The following is an 18,034-nucleotide window of genomic DNA, read 5'->3' on the forward strand; positions in this document are numbered from 1 at the left end:
CTGCTCCCTCGCCAGCCAGCCAGCCGCGCGCCCTAGCCGGAGAGCCCCGGCCGTCCCCGTCGCGCAATCGGCTGGATCTCCCTTCAGCAGGCCGTGCTCACAACTCGGCCCAGGGACCCCCCCAGCAGCGGATCTCCAGCCCAGCTGAAGAATCCGGCAACAAGCCCCCTCCTCCCCAATCGCTCCGCCGAAATACGCTCCAAAACCCCCCCAGATAGGCCGCCGGCCGCCAAGTCTAGTGGCGCCCTGAGCGAGGGTCTCTCCCCAACACCGCCACCTCGAACTGCGTTCTCCCGGCTACCCGAGCGAACCAGCGGCAGGAGCCCGGTATGGGCCCCCCCAATATTTTTTATAAGTCGGCGCCCCTGGCACCAGGTGACCCTCAGGGTCCCTTCCAACTCTACAAATTCTATGGCTGCTACTTCCAGGTCCCTATCCAAGAAATGCAGCGAAGTGTGTGTTCTTACCCCTAAGACAAACTGGGCTTAGGCCTACTCTATACAGTTCTGATCTCCTGGAAAAAACAAGTCGGCTGAATTAGAGACATTGTGGGGGTTAGGGATGCGGATGACTGTCATGGAAGAAGAGCTTAGAAACCCAGGAACCCCTTTGTTGTCTATTCCCTTCCCAGGACGGCGAGGAGAAATCTTTCTGGGCAAACGATGCGGGCTGCAACCTTCTGGAGGCGGAGGCGGCTTTGTCTCAGGGACGCGCGTGTCGCAGCCCTCGAGTGGCCTCTGTCCTTTTAACCACCGCAAATCCGACGCCTCCTCCCGGCACTGCGGCGAGGGAAGGGGAGGGCTGGGCGGCGCCCTCTCGCGCAAGGGGAACGCCTGATGCCAGGATGGGATTTCCTGGGGACGGCCTTCGCCGGGGCACAGCGCCTCTTGCGCCCGCAGTCTGGGCTTTCCCGGGAGTCTGGTGAGCGATTGCGAGCCTTCCTTTGGAGGAGGGGGCTGGTCTCTCGGGGGTGGGAAGTGGGGAGGATCGGGTTGCTTTTCCGGGTTGGGTGGGGGGAGTTGCGACGGAGAAACAATAGGAAGGGGGCAGGAATCGCGCTCTGCAGTCGCCTGGAGCGCTGCAAAAAAGGGGGGATGGGGGAGGTTGTTGCTTGATCCTCCCCCATCCGTGGTCTTCTCAGCCTGCACTGCGATCTCTTTGGGGGCCATTGCACGGAAACGCGCCCCAGGACTTTGTTTTCCTTTCCCACGCACTCCCTCCTTTTCCACCCCCCCCCATCTCAGTAATCCATGCATGCAGCGCTGTGGGGCTGGAAAGAGGGGCGGGCAGGGGTTTCGTGCCACCCCCCTTCTCAAACTGGGTTGGCAGCCGCTTTAGGAAAGCCAGAAGAGTCGTTGCACTGCGTCTCTAGGAACCGATCCTCCTCCTGCAGGTGGCTTTCCTTGATCCCGTCTCCGGCGATCTGTGGCTTCCCTTCTCCCTCTATAGGGGGTGGGCGTGCATTGTAAGTATCGGTTTCATATTTTGCTCACCCATCGAGCTGGTTTGTTTGGATCCCCCCCCCCCACCACCACCACCACCTGGTCTGCTTTTTCCTTTCACAGTGACTCATTCTCTTTGAACTGCCGTCGCTGGCGGAACCCGCAATTTTACATGGTGGGGTCAACCAGCAGTAGGGAAGTTTTGCAGCTGGCTGCGTTGTGGCTTGCGACCAGGGCAAGTGATTCAGAGGACACGCTTGCCCTAAGCGGGGTGCAGAACAAAACAAATGACTAGCCACGGACATGCGAATAGGCCTTCTGCATTCATTCCATATTTAACTCGCTGTTACGACCTCCTGCCCTATCAACCTAGTTTATCTCAGAGGGTTCTATATTTTTATTTTATTTACTCTAGCTTTCTGATCGTTTTGGTTGCCCTTTTCCACACCTTTTCCAGCTTTACATGCACGTTGCCAACCACCCTGTGCTAGCCTAGCTTTATTTACTGCGACTAATACCTATGCAATTATCTTAATGACTGGTGTTATGTTTACTGTAACTGTAGAAAGTTCCACAGGCTATATGTTCTGAGGAACTACACATTCATGATTGATTGAGTGTGTAGCAATAATTGTTTTCCCCTACATTGAAACATATTTAGAGCAGTGTTTCCCAACCGGTGTTCCGCGGCACACGAGTGTGCCGTGAGACGTTGCCTCGTGTGCCGCGAGATGCCTGGAGGGAGGCGGGCGAGGCGGGCGACGAGAGGCGGGGCGGCGGCGGCGAGGAGAGGCCGCGCCTCCTGCTGCTGCCTGGCGCTCCTCCTCACAGCTGGCAGCGCTGCCTGGGCGCCTCCGCGCGACTCTGCCTCGCTGGGTTTGGTCTCCCAGCAAAGACGGGTCACACGCGCACCTCCCTCCCTCCCTCAGCCTGCGCGGAGGGAGAGACAGAGAGAGGCATCGCTCCTGCGCGGCGGGAGAGGGAGCAGCCGGAGCGATGCTCCAAACGAGCTGAATTCCGAGCGAGGGACTGAGGGGGGAGGGAAAAAACTTTCACTTTCGTGTGTCCTCCCGGCGTGACGCTGCGCGCTGACGTCACGGGGCGGGGCTTTAATGGTGGTGTGCCGCGAGATTTTTTTTCAGTAAACAGGTGTGCCGTTGCCCAAAAAAGTTTGGGAAACACTGATTTAGAGCAGAGAGTGGACATGAAATCTTGATTCTGCATCTCTCACTAGCAGGTTTTCAGCTCAGCAAAGTGTGTTTTGGTCTTCTGAATGGCCCAGGTTGATGGAAATTATGTTCCAGAATTTCAGAGGTCTGAGGATGGGGAGATCCCAAGGGGAACAATCTTTTCAGGTGAGAAATTGGGCACAATCACACTGTATTATTTATTGATGAAAAATAATAAAGCTCATTTCCCCACTAATTCACTTCAGATTGAGAGATTCACTTCATTTCTCTTAAAATAAGTTAATCGAATCATTGCCACAAGGGAATATTCATTTATTCAGATTTTTGGAACACACTTTGTATTGTAGTCCTATTACAGAAATGTTAGTCTACTATACACCTCAGGCACACACAGTCATTCTTTTTGTGTTCTTGTTGTTGTTACTAATTCTCATTTTCTATTATTAGATTTTACACTTGTCCTCAACCCATATATATATATATATATATCCCTGGTGTCAAAGGCCAAAGTAAATAAGTGCATGTTCAGCATATGACTGTGTATACTGTACCCAAAAGCGAATCCCTCCTTTCATTTGGCTGAATAAATACTTGCACAGGTATGTGTGTCTATACTTTGTGCTCCAAACCACCTCCCAAAACATATTCTGTGACCTGGATGCTCATACTCTGAAATCAATGAATTATGCAAACTATGCATGCCTATGCATAAATACTAAGTTTTACATAATTTCTTCTGTTTCTGGGGCTGAAGCTTTGCAAAAAGTTGGAATTTTTGATTGAGAAGTGAAGAAAGACTGCACTTGGAGTGTTGCTTCCAAGCTCCTTTTCAAAACTATGAGCAGTAGAAACTTAGTTTTTGCTGGTTGTTGCCAAATTCAGTGCTAGACAGCAAATGCAAAGGTTTCAGCTGAATCCCATAACTTGTTTTTAGTATCAGTCTTCAGCCCTGGAACATGTGTGGTATTATTAGACTACCTTTGAGTATACGTATGTTCATGTTCCACTGAATATTATGTTTACTTACATGTTATTCTTACCCTTACCCTCACTACAGTGAGGCAGGTTAAGCTGAGAGAGATTTGATCAGCCACCCAGTGAGCTTTGCAGCTGAGTGTAAATTTCACCCTCGATCTTCCCGGTCATAGTCCATCCCGCTAATAATTACGTAACAGTTGTATACAACTGGGAATAGGGATACAGTGGTGCCCCGCAAGACGAAATTAATTCGTTCCGCAATTTTTGTCGTCTAGCGAATTTTTCGTCTTGCGAAGCACGAAATCCCATAGGAATGCATTGAAAATCAATTAATGCGTTCCTATGGTCAAAAAAAGTCCAAACAAAGCCAAATTTGGTACAACAACAGTTTATTAACTGCTCTTTAAAGTCACACATACTGTAAAGAGCAGTTCAAAAATTGAAGGGAAAATAAATTAACTTTATAAACAAAACATGTCTTTGTTTTTAGACAAAGGAAACAAAGCCGCAAGACGTTTTCGTCTTGCGAAGCAAGCCCATAGGGAAATTTTGTCTTGTGAGGCAAATCGAAAACGGAAAAACCTTTCGTCTAGCGAGTTTTTTGTCTTGCGAGGCATTCGTCTTGCGAGGTACCACTGTATCAGGAGTGGCTTTTGTGGTGGCAGCCCAGCATCTCCCCTTACCACCCACCCACCTCCTACAGTTCTTAAACAGAGCATCAATCTTACGCTCAATTTCCTGGTTTCTGCTGAGTGGCTGTTTGTCACATGACAGAACCCTGAGCAGAGTGAACAAATGGTCTGACGTAGCCTGGGAATTCCTAATCTCTGATGGCAACTTGTCCTCAATACAGGCAGGGAGCCAAGCTTTTTAAAGTGCATATGGGGCTGAGATGCTTGTAATATTCTCCACACAGGTGACGGGATGGTGAACGAGGAAGTGCCATTTCTTCCCAATGCGGCAGCTGCAGAAAATGCCCCCCGAACCCTTCAGAACATCTGCCGGGTAAACCCCCCGCCGCTCCGGCGTCGCCGCAGGAGATCAAACGCGCCGGCCATGGGGGGTTACATCAATGTCCTGGGCATCTTAGAGGCCCCGCCGAGCTCCCCCCGGCGTGCGCCCGAGAAGCCGTTCCACTGCACCGATTGCGGGAAGAGCTTCTCTCAGAGCTCCAACCTGATTGAGCACCAGAGGATCCACACGGGGGAGCGCCCCTTCACGTGCAGCGAGTGCGAGAAGAGCTTCAGCCGCAGCAGCACCCTGGTGGAGCACCAGCGCACCCACACCGGCGAGAAGCCTTACACGTGCCTGGAGTGCGGGCGGGGCTTCAGCCGCAGCTCCACCCTGGTGGAGCACCAGCGCACCCACACCGGCGAGACGCCCTTCCCCTGCCGGGAGTGCGGGAAGGCCTTCAGCCGCACCTCCAACCTCATGAAGCACCTGCGCACCCACTCGGGCGAGAAGCCCTACACCTGCGCCCTGTGCGGCAAGTGCTTCTCCCTCAGCTCCAACCTGCTGAAGCATGAGCGCACCCACTCCGGGGAGAAGCCCTTCCCCTGCTCCCTGTGCGGGAAGCGCTTCAAGAAGAAGACCCACCTGGTGTCCCACCACCGGGTGCACACCGGCGAGCGGCCCTACCGCTGCGAGGAGTGCGGCAAGTGCTTCTCCCAGAGCTCCATCCTGATCGAGCACCAGCGCATCCACACCGGCGAGAAGCCCTACAAGTGCGCGGACTGCGGGAAGGGCTTCTGCGTCAGCTCCAACCTCATCAAGCACCAGAGGATCCACACGGGCGAGAAGCCCTACACCTGCTCCGTCTGCGGCAAGGCCTTCCGCTACAAGCCGCAGTTCACCCGTCACCAGAAACAGGTGCACCCTGTGGAGGAGGAGCCGGTGGCCGCTCTCGCCTTGCACCCCTGGGCGGAGACACCCCCTCTGCTGCAAAATATCTGAGAAAGCAGAGAGCAGGGCTGCCCTACGGTTTCTTTATGATAGTAGCCCCTTTCACTCGCTTCCTGTCTCTCCCTCTAGGCCCCTTTAGAGCTGTGTCCCTGGCCTCTTTGACTAGCTTTAGCTCCTTGGAACAAAAGAGCTTCTGATCAGACCCTCTACTTCATTCCTGCATTGCAAGGGCTTCGACTGGATGACCCTTAAGGTCCCTCCCAGCTCTACACTTCTGTGATTCGACTCTGCACACATCAGATCTCTTCTCCTTGCTTCCCTGATCGTGACTAGCAGAGCTCATCATGGCCATTTATGTGCTCCACCGTAGGTTGAAGTTGAGCACACAAATTAAGAGTCTCGGCACACAGTAGTCGGCGCTCCAGTGCTTTCTCCTAAGTCCGGTGTTCACTGCCATGGTTCTCATGCCCAGCATACATAGCCATGTTGCAGGTGTGTGAACAGTTGCCCACCTCTGGAGAGTAGTACTTGCCTCCAGGTCACTAGGCAAAAAAGCATTAAACAAATGGAAGAGAGCTGGTTCTTTTTCTCCTGGAACTGACAGCAGAAAGTGGTCCGGTGAGCAAATAATCTCTCTGTGCTAACCTGCGAATCTGACCTATTAGTTGCCTAACCCCTGCTTCTATGTTCTTCTCTCTCCCTCACTTCAGCCCTCTGCCTCCTTGCTCTTTATTACTCCTGCAGAGTATGCAGAAGTCTGTTTCACAGCCTGGCCCTGCTTCTCGAGACTTCTAGCTCGGCTTGCTGTAAATGTGAAACTGGCAAAGGGCTTCTATACGCTTTGCCTTCAAGCCAATCAGTTTCAGCTCCCTGTGACAGGACAAAGGAGTGCTCCTCCTTTGTGTGCTGAAGCGCACATCATCCCGCCTTTGGAACGAGGGTGGGAGATCTTTGGCCCTCCAGGGCTGTTGCTGAACTACAACTCCCATCAGCCCCAGCAAACGTGGCCAACAGCCAGAGGTGCTGGGAGGGCCAAAGCTTCCACACACCTGCATGAGAGCAAGGGTGTGGAACCTGCTCCTCCCCCCCCCCCCCAGTGTTGCTGCGCCACAGCTTCCATCATCCCCAGTCATTGGTCATGCTGGCTGAGGTTGTTAGAGTTCAACATCTGGAAGGCTGCAAGGTCCTCAACGCTTCTTTAGAGGGAGCAGGGACATTTGAGTTGGGATTTCTTAAGACTTTTCCTGGAGAGGCTCCAAGATGAATGTGACCTCCCTTTTGCTTTCTCTACCGGTCCACTCTCTGCAGCTTGCACTAGCGTCCAGTGTGGGCACTGTGGGGAGTTGGGTCATTCCCCATCCATGATGCCAAGGACACTACCGGCAACAATGTGCACACAGCCACATTTCAGATAGCACTTCAGGTGTCCCCGTGAGCCAGGAATGGAATTGCATGTTCCCAGTGACAAGCAGATTTGGGGGGGGGGGGAATGCAATATCCCCCTAACAAAAAGCACTTCCCCAAGGAGTGAGGAGTTTGGAGCCCTCGCACCAAAGGAGAAACTCAACACACATTTGTTGTGCTGGTGAGCATCCAGACTATCCGGACAGTCCCCAAAGCTTGACTTAAGCTTCTCTCCTTGTCAGCGGCAAGGACATTTTATTAAGAGCATTAAAGAAAGGATGTATTGCTACCTAAGGTCGTCGAGCAATTCTGAAAGAGTTGTAGTGTGAGTCTGTAGCAGCCCTGGTCTCCTTTGGGAGGAAGGGCAGTCTATAAAGAAAAAAAGGGAAAGAGCATAAAGTTCTCAAGTACACTCATACCACAATAAATCAATTGGTTTTTAAGGTGCAACATGCAACAGGCTCTTTGGTTTTATTTTTTGACTGCCTTTGAGACAGTGTTTTTATTCCATGTATCAACTGCCCTTGAGAAAATCAATTGTGAAGAAATTGTGTATACCTAAACCCCCTTCATTGTAAGTTACCAAAATAAATGTTTTTCACCCAGTTGCTTATCTTGACCATCCTTTTGTCTAACTGTTTTGTGTAGGTGGAAGAGAGGAACATCCAAAACATGTGGAGAATCATACAATCATACAAAGCTGTCATGTGTTCTCCCTTGTAAGACCTACAGTCACTGAGGACTCTTCCATGAAGCAGCACCATTATTTATATACACCACTTGATCCAAAATAGTTTTCTAAGTGGTATGGAAGTATATTTATTTAAGGCATTTATATAACGCTTAATTTGCATTTCTAAGCAGCACACATAAAAATAATTCACACAAGGTAAAACAATTAAAAGTCGTCATAAAGGTAAAGCTAATGACTACCTTAAAATATAGAGTCTAACAACCAATTATGCAAGCATTAAAATAAAAACATAGTTTAATGTTTAATATAGTAATGCTGTTAAAATAACACAGCAATTAAAACAGGTGACTCAAGTGTTCAATGGGATTGCTGTGTAAATGGCAGTGCCATCTTGAAAAGCAGGACATTTTTAAAAAATTAACACATTTATATCCCACCTTTCTCCCAAGTCAGGATTCAAGGTGACTTGCAACATGTAAAAACATACAGATCAAAATAAAGAAACTAGTGCAAAACAATAATTAAAATGCATCAGGATGCATTCTGATTACTTGGTTCATTAAATTTGTATACTTCCCTTCATCCAAAGACTGGCTTGACAGGTGATGTTCACGCACCTGCTGGCAAGCTCAAGAGACAAGGCCTTTTGGTGGTGGTCGACAGCTGTGGAACTTACTTTCAAATGACTTGCACCTTGTTCAGGCACTTAAGCAAAACGGAAATACCTTTTTCTTCACCCCTACCTTCAATGAAGGCTTTGAATGGCTTAACCAGAGCAGCTTCCCTTAGCAGCATATTCCTTTCAGAAGTGCCTGCATTACTATTGTTGATGTGCATCACTTTGGGAGGGCACAGCTAAACCTTTTTTTAAAGCTAAACTATGCAGCTTATAAAAATACTTTTAATTAGACAAACAAACCAAATATAGATGGCGCCTCTTGCGTTTCAGCTGGAATTGCACCAGCAAAAAAAAAACCCCTCTGCTTCACAAGAAGCTGGTACTATTATTATTTATTCATTAAATTTATATATTGCTGTTCAGAGATCACAGTGGCACAAATTTTATTTATTTATTTAGTAAACTGCCCCTTCATCCGAATATCATATATCTCTGCTATTTTCTCTGATGGGGGGGGGGGCAGGCTCACAGATAAAATAGGAATAGCTAAAAACGGGGGTGGGCGGGGAAGGAACAACAACCACAAAACAGTTAAACGTTAATGGAATTGAAAGTAGGTAGATTGATAGATTAAAATGTACAGGTAACGTTTTTTGATCATTTTTATTAATTTTCAATTACAGTCCAATAATAGCCTCATTATAACAATGCCAAATTATAATACAGTTGCTAATACCAATCATTCAAATACCAAATTAAATAATTTAGGTCCCCGTCCCCCCCGCTAGAATTGACGGTTTGGTTGTTTTCTTTATTTCTGCGTTCCAAAATTCCTGGTTTCAATGACATTCCTGTCAAAACAATAAAATACTTGTGCAACAACTGCAATATTAATATCTTGTGTTCGTTTTGGCACATTAAATGATTTATCGTACAGACAACTGTACCATGGGGGCGGGGAAGCTTCCCCAACCCCAACCTAGTGGATTTCCCTTTTTAATACGAAAGAGGAGGATCTGTCCATTCTCTTAGCTACGTGGATATAGCAAACAACGTCTTGCTTTATTTCCTTCGGCCGCCTAAAACAAGGGACCCCTTTCTAGGATCTGCGCCCCCCCCCCCCCACAAAAGCAAGTTCGGGGCTCAGGAGGCTCTAGGCCTCGCGCGTTCCCTCCGGTATCCCGGCAACCGCCTCCAGGATCCCCCCCCTCCCTCCTCTCTGGTCCAGGTTCCCCCCTGCGTCACGTGGACGCCAGTGAGGATGTGACGTCATCTCTGGGCTCCCTCCTCCTCCTCCTCCGCTGGCGTTACCGACTCGCCAGCCTTGCAGGTTGTGGCAACTGCTGCCCGCGGGTGGTGGGTTTTTTTTTGCAACGGACCTGGCTTCCGTCTGCAGTGGGGAGTTCGTGAGAAAAGCATCCCCGAAGATGGAAGGGGAGAGCTCGCAAGGTGCGGAAGGGAGGGAGGAATCCCCCGACCAAGGTAAGTAAGGGAGAGCAAATCTCCGTTAGGGAGCAGCGTTGGAAAAAGAAAAGGGGTGCGGTGGGGTGCAGCCAGAAGCTCAATGTTAGGTTGCAATTAAAAACAAAACAAAACCCCACGAGTGAAGGGTTCGCGATCGCGTTCTGCCCCACCGAACAAACAAAAAAAAGGAGCAAGCAAGCAAGAATGCCTTTTTTCGTTAAAGGCAGCTAGCGTCAAAATTCTGGAAACACAAGCCGCCTGAGTTTCACAGCTATAGGTGTTCAGGGCAGAAACATTATGAACGTGCATGAATGCATAGATTTTAGGGGGTATCTTACATGCCCAGGTTAATGGAGATGCATGGGATAAAAAGAATATTCAACTTAATCCTTTTTGTGTGAGCGGTTATACTAATAAGTTAGGCAGCTTTAGAGATGCACTGGCCTCCCCCCCCCCCCAAAAAAAGACACCGTTTTCTGCACTTTGAAAACTTGATGCATTATCACAATGTATGGTGTGATAAATAGGATTGAAAATCATTATACCTGTATTTTTTGAGATCCACAAAGCACCCATTCTGGAACTTAGATCAAAAAATTTCCTGGAAATCTGGAATGGGATACGGGTTTGTTTTGGTGTGCAGCCGGAAACCTGATAATTTGAAGTTGGAAAAATGGGTGAGTGGGAGGCCAGTATTCCGCGAGTCTCTTCGTCTAGCGGTTTTTTCGTCTTGCGAAGCAACCCTATTAGCGGATTAGCGCTATTAGCGGTTTAGCGCTATTAAAGGCTTAGCAGCTTAGTGGCTAAAAGGCTGTTAGCGTCTTAGCGGCTTAGAAAAAGGGGGGGAAGCGGAAAAAATCGCAAGACTCGCAAGACTTTTTCGTTTTGCGAAGCAAGCCCATAGGGAAATTCGTTTTGCGAAGCGCATCGAAAAACAGAAAACCCTTTCGTCTAGCGGGTTTTTCGTCTTGCGAGGCATTCGTCTTGCGGGGCACCACTGTATGTGTTAAAGCACTTAAATGACAGGGATGGTATGGGGATCTGACAGGGAATTTGTGTGGTTGGAAAATACTGCTTTTAAAACACCCTGGAATGGGAACAATACGTTGGTGGGGAAACCTTGGTTATATTCTGTGGAGCTGGGTATTCTAGAACAATAAAACATTTTAAAGGGGTGTTTTAAAAATAGGATGCTTGGCAAATATCACACCCTTTGTCATTTTCATTCCCATTCCCATTGAGGGATTCAAAGTTCCTATAGCCTTACTACCGTTTTGGAGACGCAGTTAACTACTTTGGCAAGACAAGCAGTGTGTTCCCCACTCTTTATCAGAGGGTGCTCTGTCCTGCCTGCCTGTTTCAGGCTTGTGGAGGTTTTTCTTTCCTATCCCCTTGAAACTTTCCCTTGCTTTGCTATGTACTGTATTATTAAAAGTTTCTCAAGATTGAGACTGGCACTTAATTTAGTGATCTGATCCAGGTTCATACTTTAGCAACCCAGGCAATCAGGGGGTGGGGGTAAAGTATGATTAATAATAATAATAATAATAATTTATTATTTATACCCCGCCCATCTGGCTGGTTTTCCCCAGCCACTCTGGGCGGCTTCCAAAATAATATTAAAATACTGTGATACATCAAACATTAAAAGCTTCCCTAAACATAGACATATGGATAAAGAACATAGACATATGGCCCTGAATGTTCTCTCATCCTAGGAAAAGCTCCCTGAGCACTGTAAGCTGGCATGTCAGTGGCTGAATCTCAGCACCCGAAGATAGCTTGCCATAGTAATGTGTCAGTGGCTTCTTTGTTCTCAAAAGAGATATTGCAGTGAATATTCTTCACTACCTAGCTAGTCAGTTTCCTTCACAGGTTCTACTTCTTCTGCTTTGTTCCTCTCAGCAGATGCTGGATTTGAAAGCCAGATGGAGGCAGAAGATCTCAGAATAGAAGTCCCTGAAGGAAGAGGAGAGGTGCAGGCGCTGGAAATGACTTTGAGCACTGAGCAGAGAGGAGAAGCACCAAAGAGCAGCAGAGGTCATGGAAGACACCTGATGGACCGAGATGGTGAGGAGACAACAGAGGGCGAGGCACATCCTCCAAACAATTCCCAGAGTCCCAGTGACTGCAACAGTCAGCCAAAGGTAGAGGAACAGAGATGGAGGAGCCAGGTGAGAAAGCGCCGGGCAAAGGAGACTTCCTATGATCCTCCAGGTTTTATCAACCTTTTGGGTATCCTGGAACCTCCTCCTCCCCCTGCCCCCCGCAAGCCGGTGGTGAAGCCCTACCACTGCACTGAGTGCGGGAAGAGCTTCTCACAGAGCTCTGTGCTCATCGAACACCAGAGAATCCATACCGGGGAGCGCCCCTTTGTGTGCAACGTGTGCGGGAAACGCTTCTCCCAAAGCTCCACCCTGATGGGGCACCAGAGGATCCACACCGGCGAGAAGCCCTTTGCCTGCCCCGAGTGTGGGCGGGGCTTCAGCCGGAGCTCCGCCCTGACGGAACACCAGCGCACCCACACCGGCGAGACGCCCTTCCCCTGCCGGGAGTGCGGGAAGGCCTTCAGCCGCACCTCCAACCTAGTGAAGCACCTGCGCACCCACTCCGGGGAGAAGCCCTACACCTGCACCCTCTGCGGGAAGCGCTTCTCCCTGAGCTCCAACCTGCTGAAGCACGAGCGCACCCACTCCGGGGAGAAGCCCTTCCCCTGCCCGCTCTGCGGCAAGTGCTTCAAGAAGAAGACCCACCTGGTTTCCCACAATCGGGTGCACACCGGCGAGCGGCCCTACCGCTGCGAAGAGTGCGGCAAGTGCTTCTCCCAGAGCTCCTCCCTCATCGAGCACCAGCGCATCCATACCGGGGAGAAACCCTACAAGTGTGCCCAGTGCGGCCGAGGGTTCTACGTCAACTCCAAGCTGGTCAAGCACCAGAGGATCCACACGGGCGAGAAACCCTACGCCTGCTCGGCTTGCGGGAAGACCTTCCGGTACAAGCAGCAGTTCCCGCGCCACGTGGCCCACGTCCACCCTGGGGAGGAACAGGTGTCTGTGCTCACCTTGGGCCCCAGTGTTAACGTGCTGCTCTCATAGAGCTGGAACAGGCTGCTGCCCTTTGGGGCTTCAGGTCCTCTGGCTTCCAATGAAAGGCATCATGCAGTGCCAGATTTGGTAACTCTGTAGCCTGTCCGGTTTAGCCTCTCATTGCTAAGGTGTGAAGTGGTTCCTGGGACCTCCAAGGGTCATTCTAGTGGCATAAAGACAGTCAGTGGCTCACAAGACTCGTTCCATCCTCCTGTAGAGGAGCTGTTTCCTGAAATGACGAGAGTTAGCATTCATGGCTTGCCATTGGGAAAGGGGCTGGGGAAATCAAGGCCGCTTTGCTTCAGGGGGGTCCCAGACTAGTGTAAATATGCAGTAGCACCAAGGACAGCGGCAACCTGAGATCTTGTTTCAGAGGGAAATGTTGACCACTGCAGTGATTCCGTTACTGCCCATGCATTGTTTTATGAGGGGTATGGAACTCAAAACGGTTCACTACTGATAACTGTGCCTTTCCGTTCTGTGAGGGTATTCCTGGTATCCTCCAGCAGCTCCCTTGCGGCATTTGTCCTTTCCGTCTTGTTTTGAGGACAGGCAAACGGATTTCGCGAGGGCCTCTTTTTCTCCTTTTCCTTCTTAGTTTGCAGTATTGCCGAATAAGTTAGGCAAGTGTGTATTTCCTAGGCCTTGTTTCATTTCTCAAGGAAAGGCAAAATCATAGTGTGCAGTTCTTTACCATATTATCTAAGAGACAGCCAGTTAATCTTTTGAGGATGTTTTTTCCACCAGTGTTGTGAAGGTCATTCTGAGAATGCATTTCTGTTATCAAATGGAGGAGAACAGCAAACAAGATCTGAGGTAAAAAATTCTACTGGTTTTAATGGGGATGGGCCCCCCCTGTTTGGTATTCAAGACAATCCCTACAGAGCCAGCATGTGAAATACTGTGGGTATCCATCTTGGTTGAGAGAAAATGCATTTTGACTGTTGTTGGGTCTTTAGGATAACCATGGTAGCCTCAAATGTTGTCCAGTTCTCACTGCAGAGTCCAACTGAATAAGCCATTCTTCTAGATCAACAACACAAACAACGTAACAGGCTGCATGTAACTATATATAAGAATAATGGCACATGTAGAAAATAAGCTCAGGGGTTGCATAACTAGTTAGTATGCCAGAAAGCTCAACTGGCCCGGACACGGAAAGGATTGAGAGATTGATAGCTCTTTCTCGATTCTGTGGGTGGTGGTGCATGGCCGTTCTTAGTCGGTGGAGCGATTTGTCTGGTTAATTCCAATAACGAACGAGACTCTGGCATGCTAACTAGTTATTGGACCCCGAGCTTATTTTCTGCATGTCTGATACCTGCATACAAGGAACGCTAGATTCTTAAAAGCATCTTCACATGGAACACTACAAGATTGATATAATAATTCCACACCGTGGATATTGCTAATGTAAGAACTGAATACTGTAGATTGTATTTCCTGGTCTATCTGCTGGACTTTAATTTCTCATAATACGTTTTGTTTATATGATAAGTTGGTCTATAGAACCATATATTTTGATATATGTTGAATCGCATTTGAAAAAGAATTCATATAGTTACATACAGCCTGTTACGTTGTTTGTGTTGTTATCAGTTTTGTATTTACATGACAAAGGGTTTGGTAGTGTTTTGATTCTTCTAGATCAGGCTGGGGGACCTTTTTCCAGTCCCAGGGCCTCGTTCCCTCATGGACAACCTTTGGGCTGCAGCATGGAAGGGAGGGTTGCAACAGCTGTGATTACATTCCAACCAAGCAAAAGTCACCAAGAAATGGTACACGCACAAACTTACTTCTCAGTCCAGGCAAGTAAGAGACATTATAACAGTTAAAGCGCACATTCCAGTCTGACCAACATGGTCTGGGGAGTCTCAAGGGTCAAACAGAGATAACTAGAGGGCCACATTTAGGGTCAAAAAAACAGCAAAGTGTGGTTCCTTTGTCCTCCTGGCAGACACAAAACTGCTAGACAGTTACCTTGGAGGGGGGAAACTGGGTATGATCCTGCCTAAGCCAAACACATCAAGTTCCACCTATTTCAACAGAGAGCAGTTCATTGTTTCTCCCGCTATACTCACAGACTTTTAAGTTGTTAAATTTGGCTGGATTGTGAGAATTAGGAACATGGGAAGCAGCCTTATACCGAGTCAGAACATTGGCCCCTCTAGCTCAGTTTTGCCTCCACTGACTGGCAGTAGTTCTCTAGGTCAGTGGTTTTCAACCAGTGTGTCATGGCACCCTGGGATTCCTTGAATGATGTTCAGGGGTGTTGTGGGCAACACTGGCCTCTGTCCCTCTTCCCTCTCTCCCTCTGATGCCCTCTCGCGTCTCTGCCTCCGAAAGGCTTGCACAGCTATTCGTTGCAGCAGCCCTGGATACAAGCACCCTAGGCGAATGGTGCCTTTGGAGCTGGCCAGAAGGTGCTTCCAAAGCCCCTGTGGGGCAGTGTGAGGAGGCACGTCTCTTTGGGACCAGCAGCTCAGAGACCAGGGGCAGCAGCTGTGGCTGCCTAGATGATTCCCAAGGAGAGGAGAGAGGAAGCTGAGGGAACACACCACAAGGGAGGGTGCTCGAAAAGGGGTGAGAGGCTGCCCGCTCTGAAGACAAGGGGTGACATAACTGGGCTCCTGAGCCCCACAGGGGTGCCGCAGAAAGACTGTAGTTGGTCAAGGGAGCCGTGGACCCAAAAAGGTTGAAAACTTCTGCTCTAGGTTTTCAGAGATGCCCAGGAATGAACCTGGGGCCTCCTTTATGCAAAACAAAGCTCTACTGAACTAAAGCTCTTCCTCCCTTTTATTAGTTTCTTCCCCTTCTCCAAAAAGACTCATTTGAGCAAGAAGTCATTTAATTGAGGAGTTTGTCCTTTCCAGCAGAGAATTTCCTTGAATCACAAAGATCTTCACAAGGTCAGGATTTCATGAGGACTAGGATGGAAAAGCAAAGCTGTTCTACAGTTGAATGAATAGCAGGCATGCAAACCCTAAGCCACTTACCTGGAGGTCAGTTCCACTGGATTCCAGCAGGCAAGGCAGCTGTGGTGAAACCACCACAGGGTGAGTAATAATGCTCAAACGTACCTCAGACAGCCAGTGAAAGCAGACTTCACTGTGTTGGGTAAGACATTTGAAAGATGGAGTGAGCTAAGTGAGTAGCAAACAATCATGGCCATCTGCAGGGAGGGCAAGGGCAGTAGCCGTTCCCCCAGATGAGACATACTCTCCAAATTCCCAGCTTGCATTTTTTAAAAAAACAGAAGCACTTGAGGAACCCAAGACTTGAGGAACGTCAACACTAGGCATGGTCTTCGGTGGTGAGTTGTTGTTTTGTTTTTGAGAAAGTAGATTGCCCCTGCCTTTCAGTGTTTTTAGCCAATGAATGAGGTCATAGTTGTGATAGACATTTGGGAAAGCAGATCTGGCCAGTTAGACATAAAGGAGGCTAGAGTGAAACACCCATTGTCGAGGCCAGCCTTTCTTAAATAGTGTTCAGCAAAACCCTGAGGTTCCAACAAAGCACTCTTAAGGAAAATGTTGTAATGATGGGCCTGCATCCCCGCTGCAGCCATGGAGATTAAGTGCACTGCTGAAGCAACAGTCTTGGGAACTACTGTTATTTTTATTATGGTTGTTATTTATTAAATCTGTATACCACCCTATACCCGCAGGTCTCAGGGCGGTTCCCTTCCCTTTCTTTCATTCCCTCGCAATTTCCAGGGGTTACATTTCAGTGGCGCCCAGCAGCACAGGCAGGGCTGCAGGGCTTTCCTGCCTTCCTAATGCCATGCAGCAGAGCCCGTCTGCCACTCCTCACTGCCTTGCCTCCTTCTAGGTAACCAGGATTAACCAGAATTGGGAAAATGTCCAGGAAAATCCAGACATAACAACAGTGTCGTTTTTGCCGATTTCCCTTAAAAACAGCTCAATAACGTCTTTTTTTGCGATTTTGCCCAAAAAGCTCAACAACTGTGCCAAAAAAGCTCAGCTTTTGTGTCTGGATTTTCACTTTTGGAAATATGGCAACCCTAGGTAAGCATCCCACTATCCTTCCAGCACTGACTATCCAGCAGCATGGCCCTGGGTGCAAAATTCTGAGAAGACACAAGAAGGAACCCCCAGGACAGCTGAATTCCTCTGCTTCATGTAATTTATTCTGTAGTCAATTTTGAGGGATTGACTCTGCTCATCTCCTTATTTTTCTGTGCAAATCCAAATTGGTTCAGCAGATCTGTGAGTAAATGTTATAGTCAGCAATTGAAGCAATAAAGAAATTGACACAGGAAGCTGCATTACACTGTCAGACCATTGGTCTACCTAGCTCAGTATTGTCTACAGTGACTGGTAAACATCTTAAGATGTCAGACAGGGATTTTTAGGATTTCAGACACGGCACATTCCTAGTACTATCTAGAGATGTCTAGGATTGAACCAGGGACCTTCTGCATGCAAAGCAATTGCTCTAGCCACGCCCCTTTCCCCAAATAGCATGATGCTCAGTTGCCCAGATTGTAAAGCTAACAAAACAAAAAGAAGATAGACAAGGCAATTCCTACAAGAGATCTGAGAAAGATTTGCAAATGCAAATGTAGCCAAACTTGACATAACAGCACCTGGTCAATATGGAATCAGATTCCAAACATTTTACTCCAAAATAATCAAAGTATGTGTTTAATAACACCAATTCAAGCCTTCTTTTAATTTCCGCTGGCTCTGTTAATAGGGAGCAATAGAGGTACCTACTTTTCCATTTAAGTGTGTTAGGTAAAAATAATAACAACTTAAGTTACTTAGTGTTATCCTCCACAAAAGAGTAAAAAGGCTGTGTGGAATATCTGCCTTGTGCGTTTTAATAGTTTTGTACTGACTGTGTTTCAGACTGTGACTTGTTTTCTTTCTAACCCCCTCCCCCCCCTTAATGGCTCATTAAAAACCATAATTTCACACAACCTTAATGTTCTGGCTTTGTCTACAGTGCAGGGTTTTTTCTATCCACAAATAACAAGTTAGGCCAATGTGGTGCATTCTGGAACAATGTCTTTGAGATATATTGTGGGAGGCCTTCAAGCAGCAATTCCCAAATGCTTACTGCAATTTTAAAAGGTCTTCTGTGAAATCAAAGCGCGCACACATGCCTACTGTGGCTCTGCATGAAATATCATTTGGCATTTCTCTCCCAGTCCACCTTTATTCAGGGCTGGTAATCCAGGTCTTTGTACATATCAGAACCGACCGGGCATTAAATCCCCATTCCATTAT

The 18,034-nt window shown here is 48.3% G+C and overlaps 2 protein-coding genes across 6 annotated transcripts; both read left to right on the plus strand.

The window, feature by feature from the left end:
- The first annotated feature begins 465 nt into the window (after window positions 1-465).
- LOC308571515 (uncharacterized protein) lies at window positions 466-7,521 on the plus strand. 4 transcript variants are annotated; one of them, XM_081167064.1, is made up of 3 exons: window positions 466-921; window positions 2,677-2,797; window positions 4,527-7,521. In XM_081167064.1, the coding sequence occupies exons 2-3, from the start codon at window positions 2,716-2,718 to the stop codon at window positions 5,561-5,563; spliced, it is 1,119 nt and encodes a 372-aa protein (XP_081023190.1). In that variant the 5' UTR covers window positions 466-921; window positions 2,677-2,715; the 3' UTR covers window positions 5,564-7,521. The 4 variants fall into 4 exon arrangements, with proteins under 4 accessions (XP_081023190.1, XP_081023189.1, XP_081023191.1 ...); XM_081167063.1 differs by having other exon boundaries at window positions 469-921; window positions 2,680-2,797; XM_081167065.1 differs by lacking the exon at window positions 466-921 and adding an exon at window positions 989-1,465.
- Window positions 7,522-9,493: 1,972 nt separating this feature from the next.
- On the plus strand, window positions 9,494-17,724 carry LOC308571619 (uncharacterized protein). Of its 2 annotated transcripts, none has more exons than XM_081167253.1 (2): window positions 9,494-9,711; window positions 11,599-17,724. In XM_081167253.1, exons 1-2 carry the CDS (start codon window positions 9,657-9,659, stop codon window positions 12,786-12,788), a joined length of 1,245 nt encoding a protein of 414 aa, XP_081023379.1. In that variant the 5' UTR covers window positions 9,494-9,656; the 3' UTR covers window positions 12,789-17,724. The 2 variants fall into 2 exon arrangements, with proteins under 2 accessions (XP_081023379.1, XP_081023380.1); XM_081167254.1 differs by having other exon boundaries at window positions 9,495-9,711; window positions 11,602-17,724.
- The last annotated feature ends 310 nt before the right edge of the window (window positions 17,725-18,034 follow it).

Source organism: Podarcis bocagei, assembly GCF_964188305.1.
Source record: "Podarcis bocagei genome assembly, chromosome: 13".
Taxonomy (NCBI): domain Eukaryota; kingdom Metazoa; phylum Chordata; class Lepidosauria; order Squamata; family Lacertidae; genus Podarcis; species Podarcis bocagei.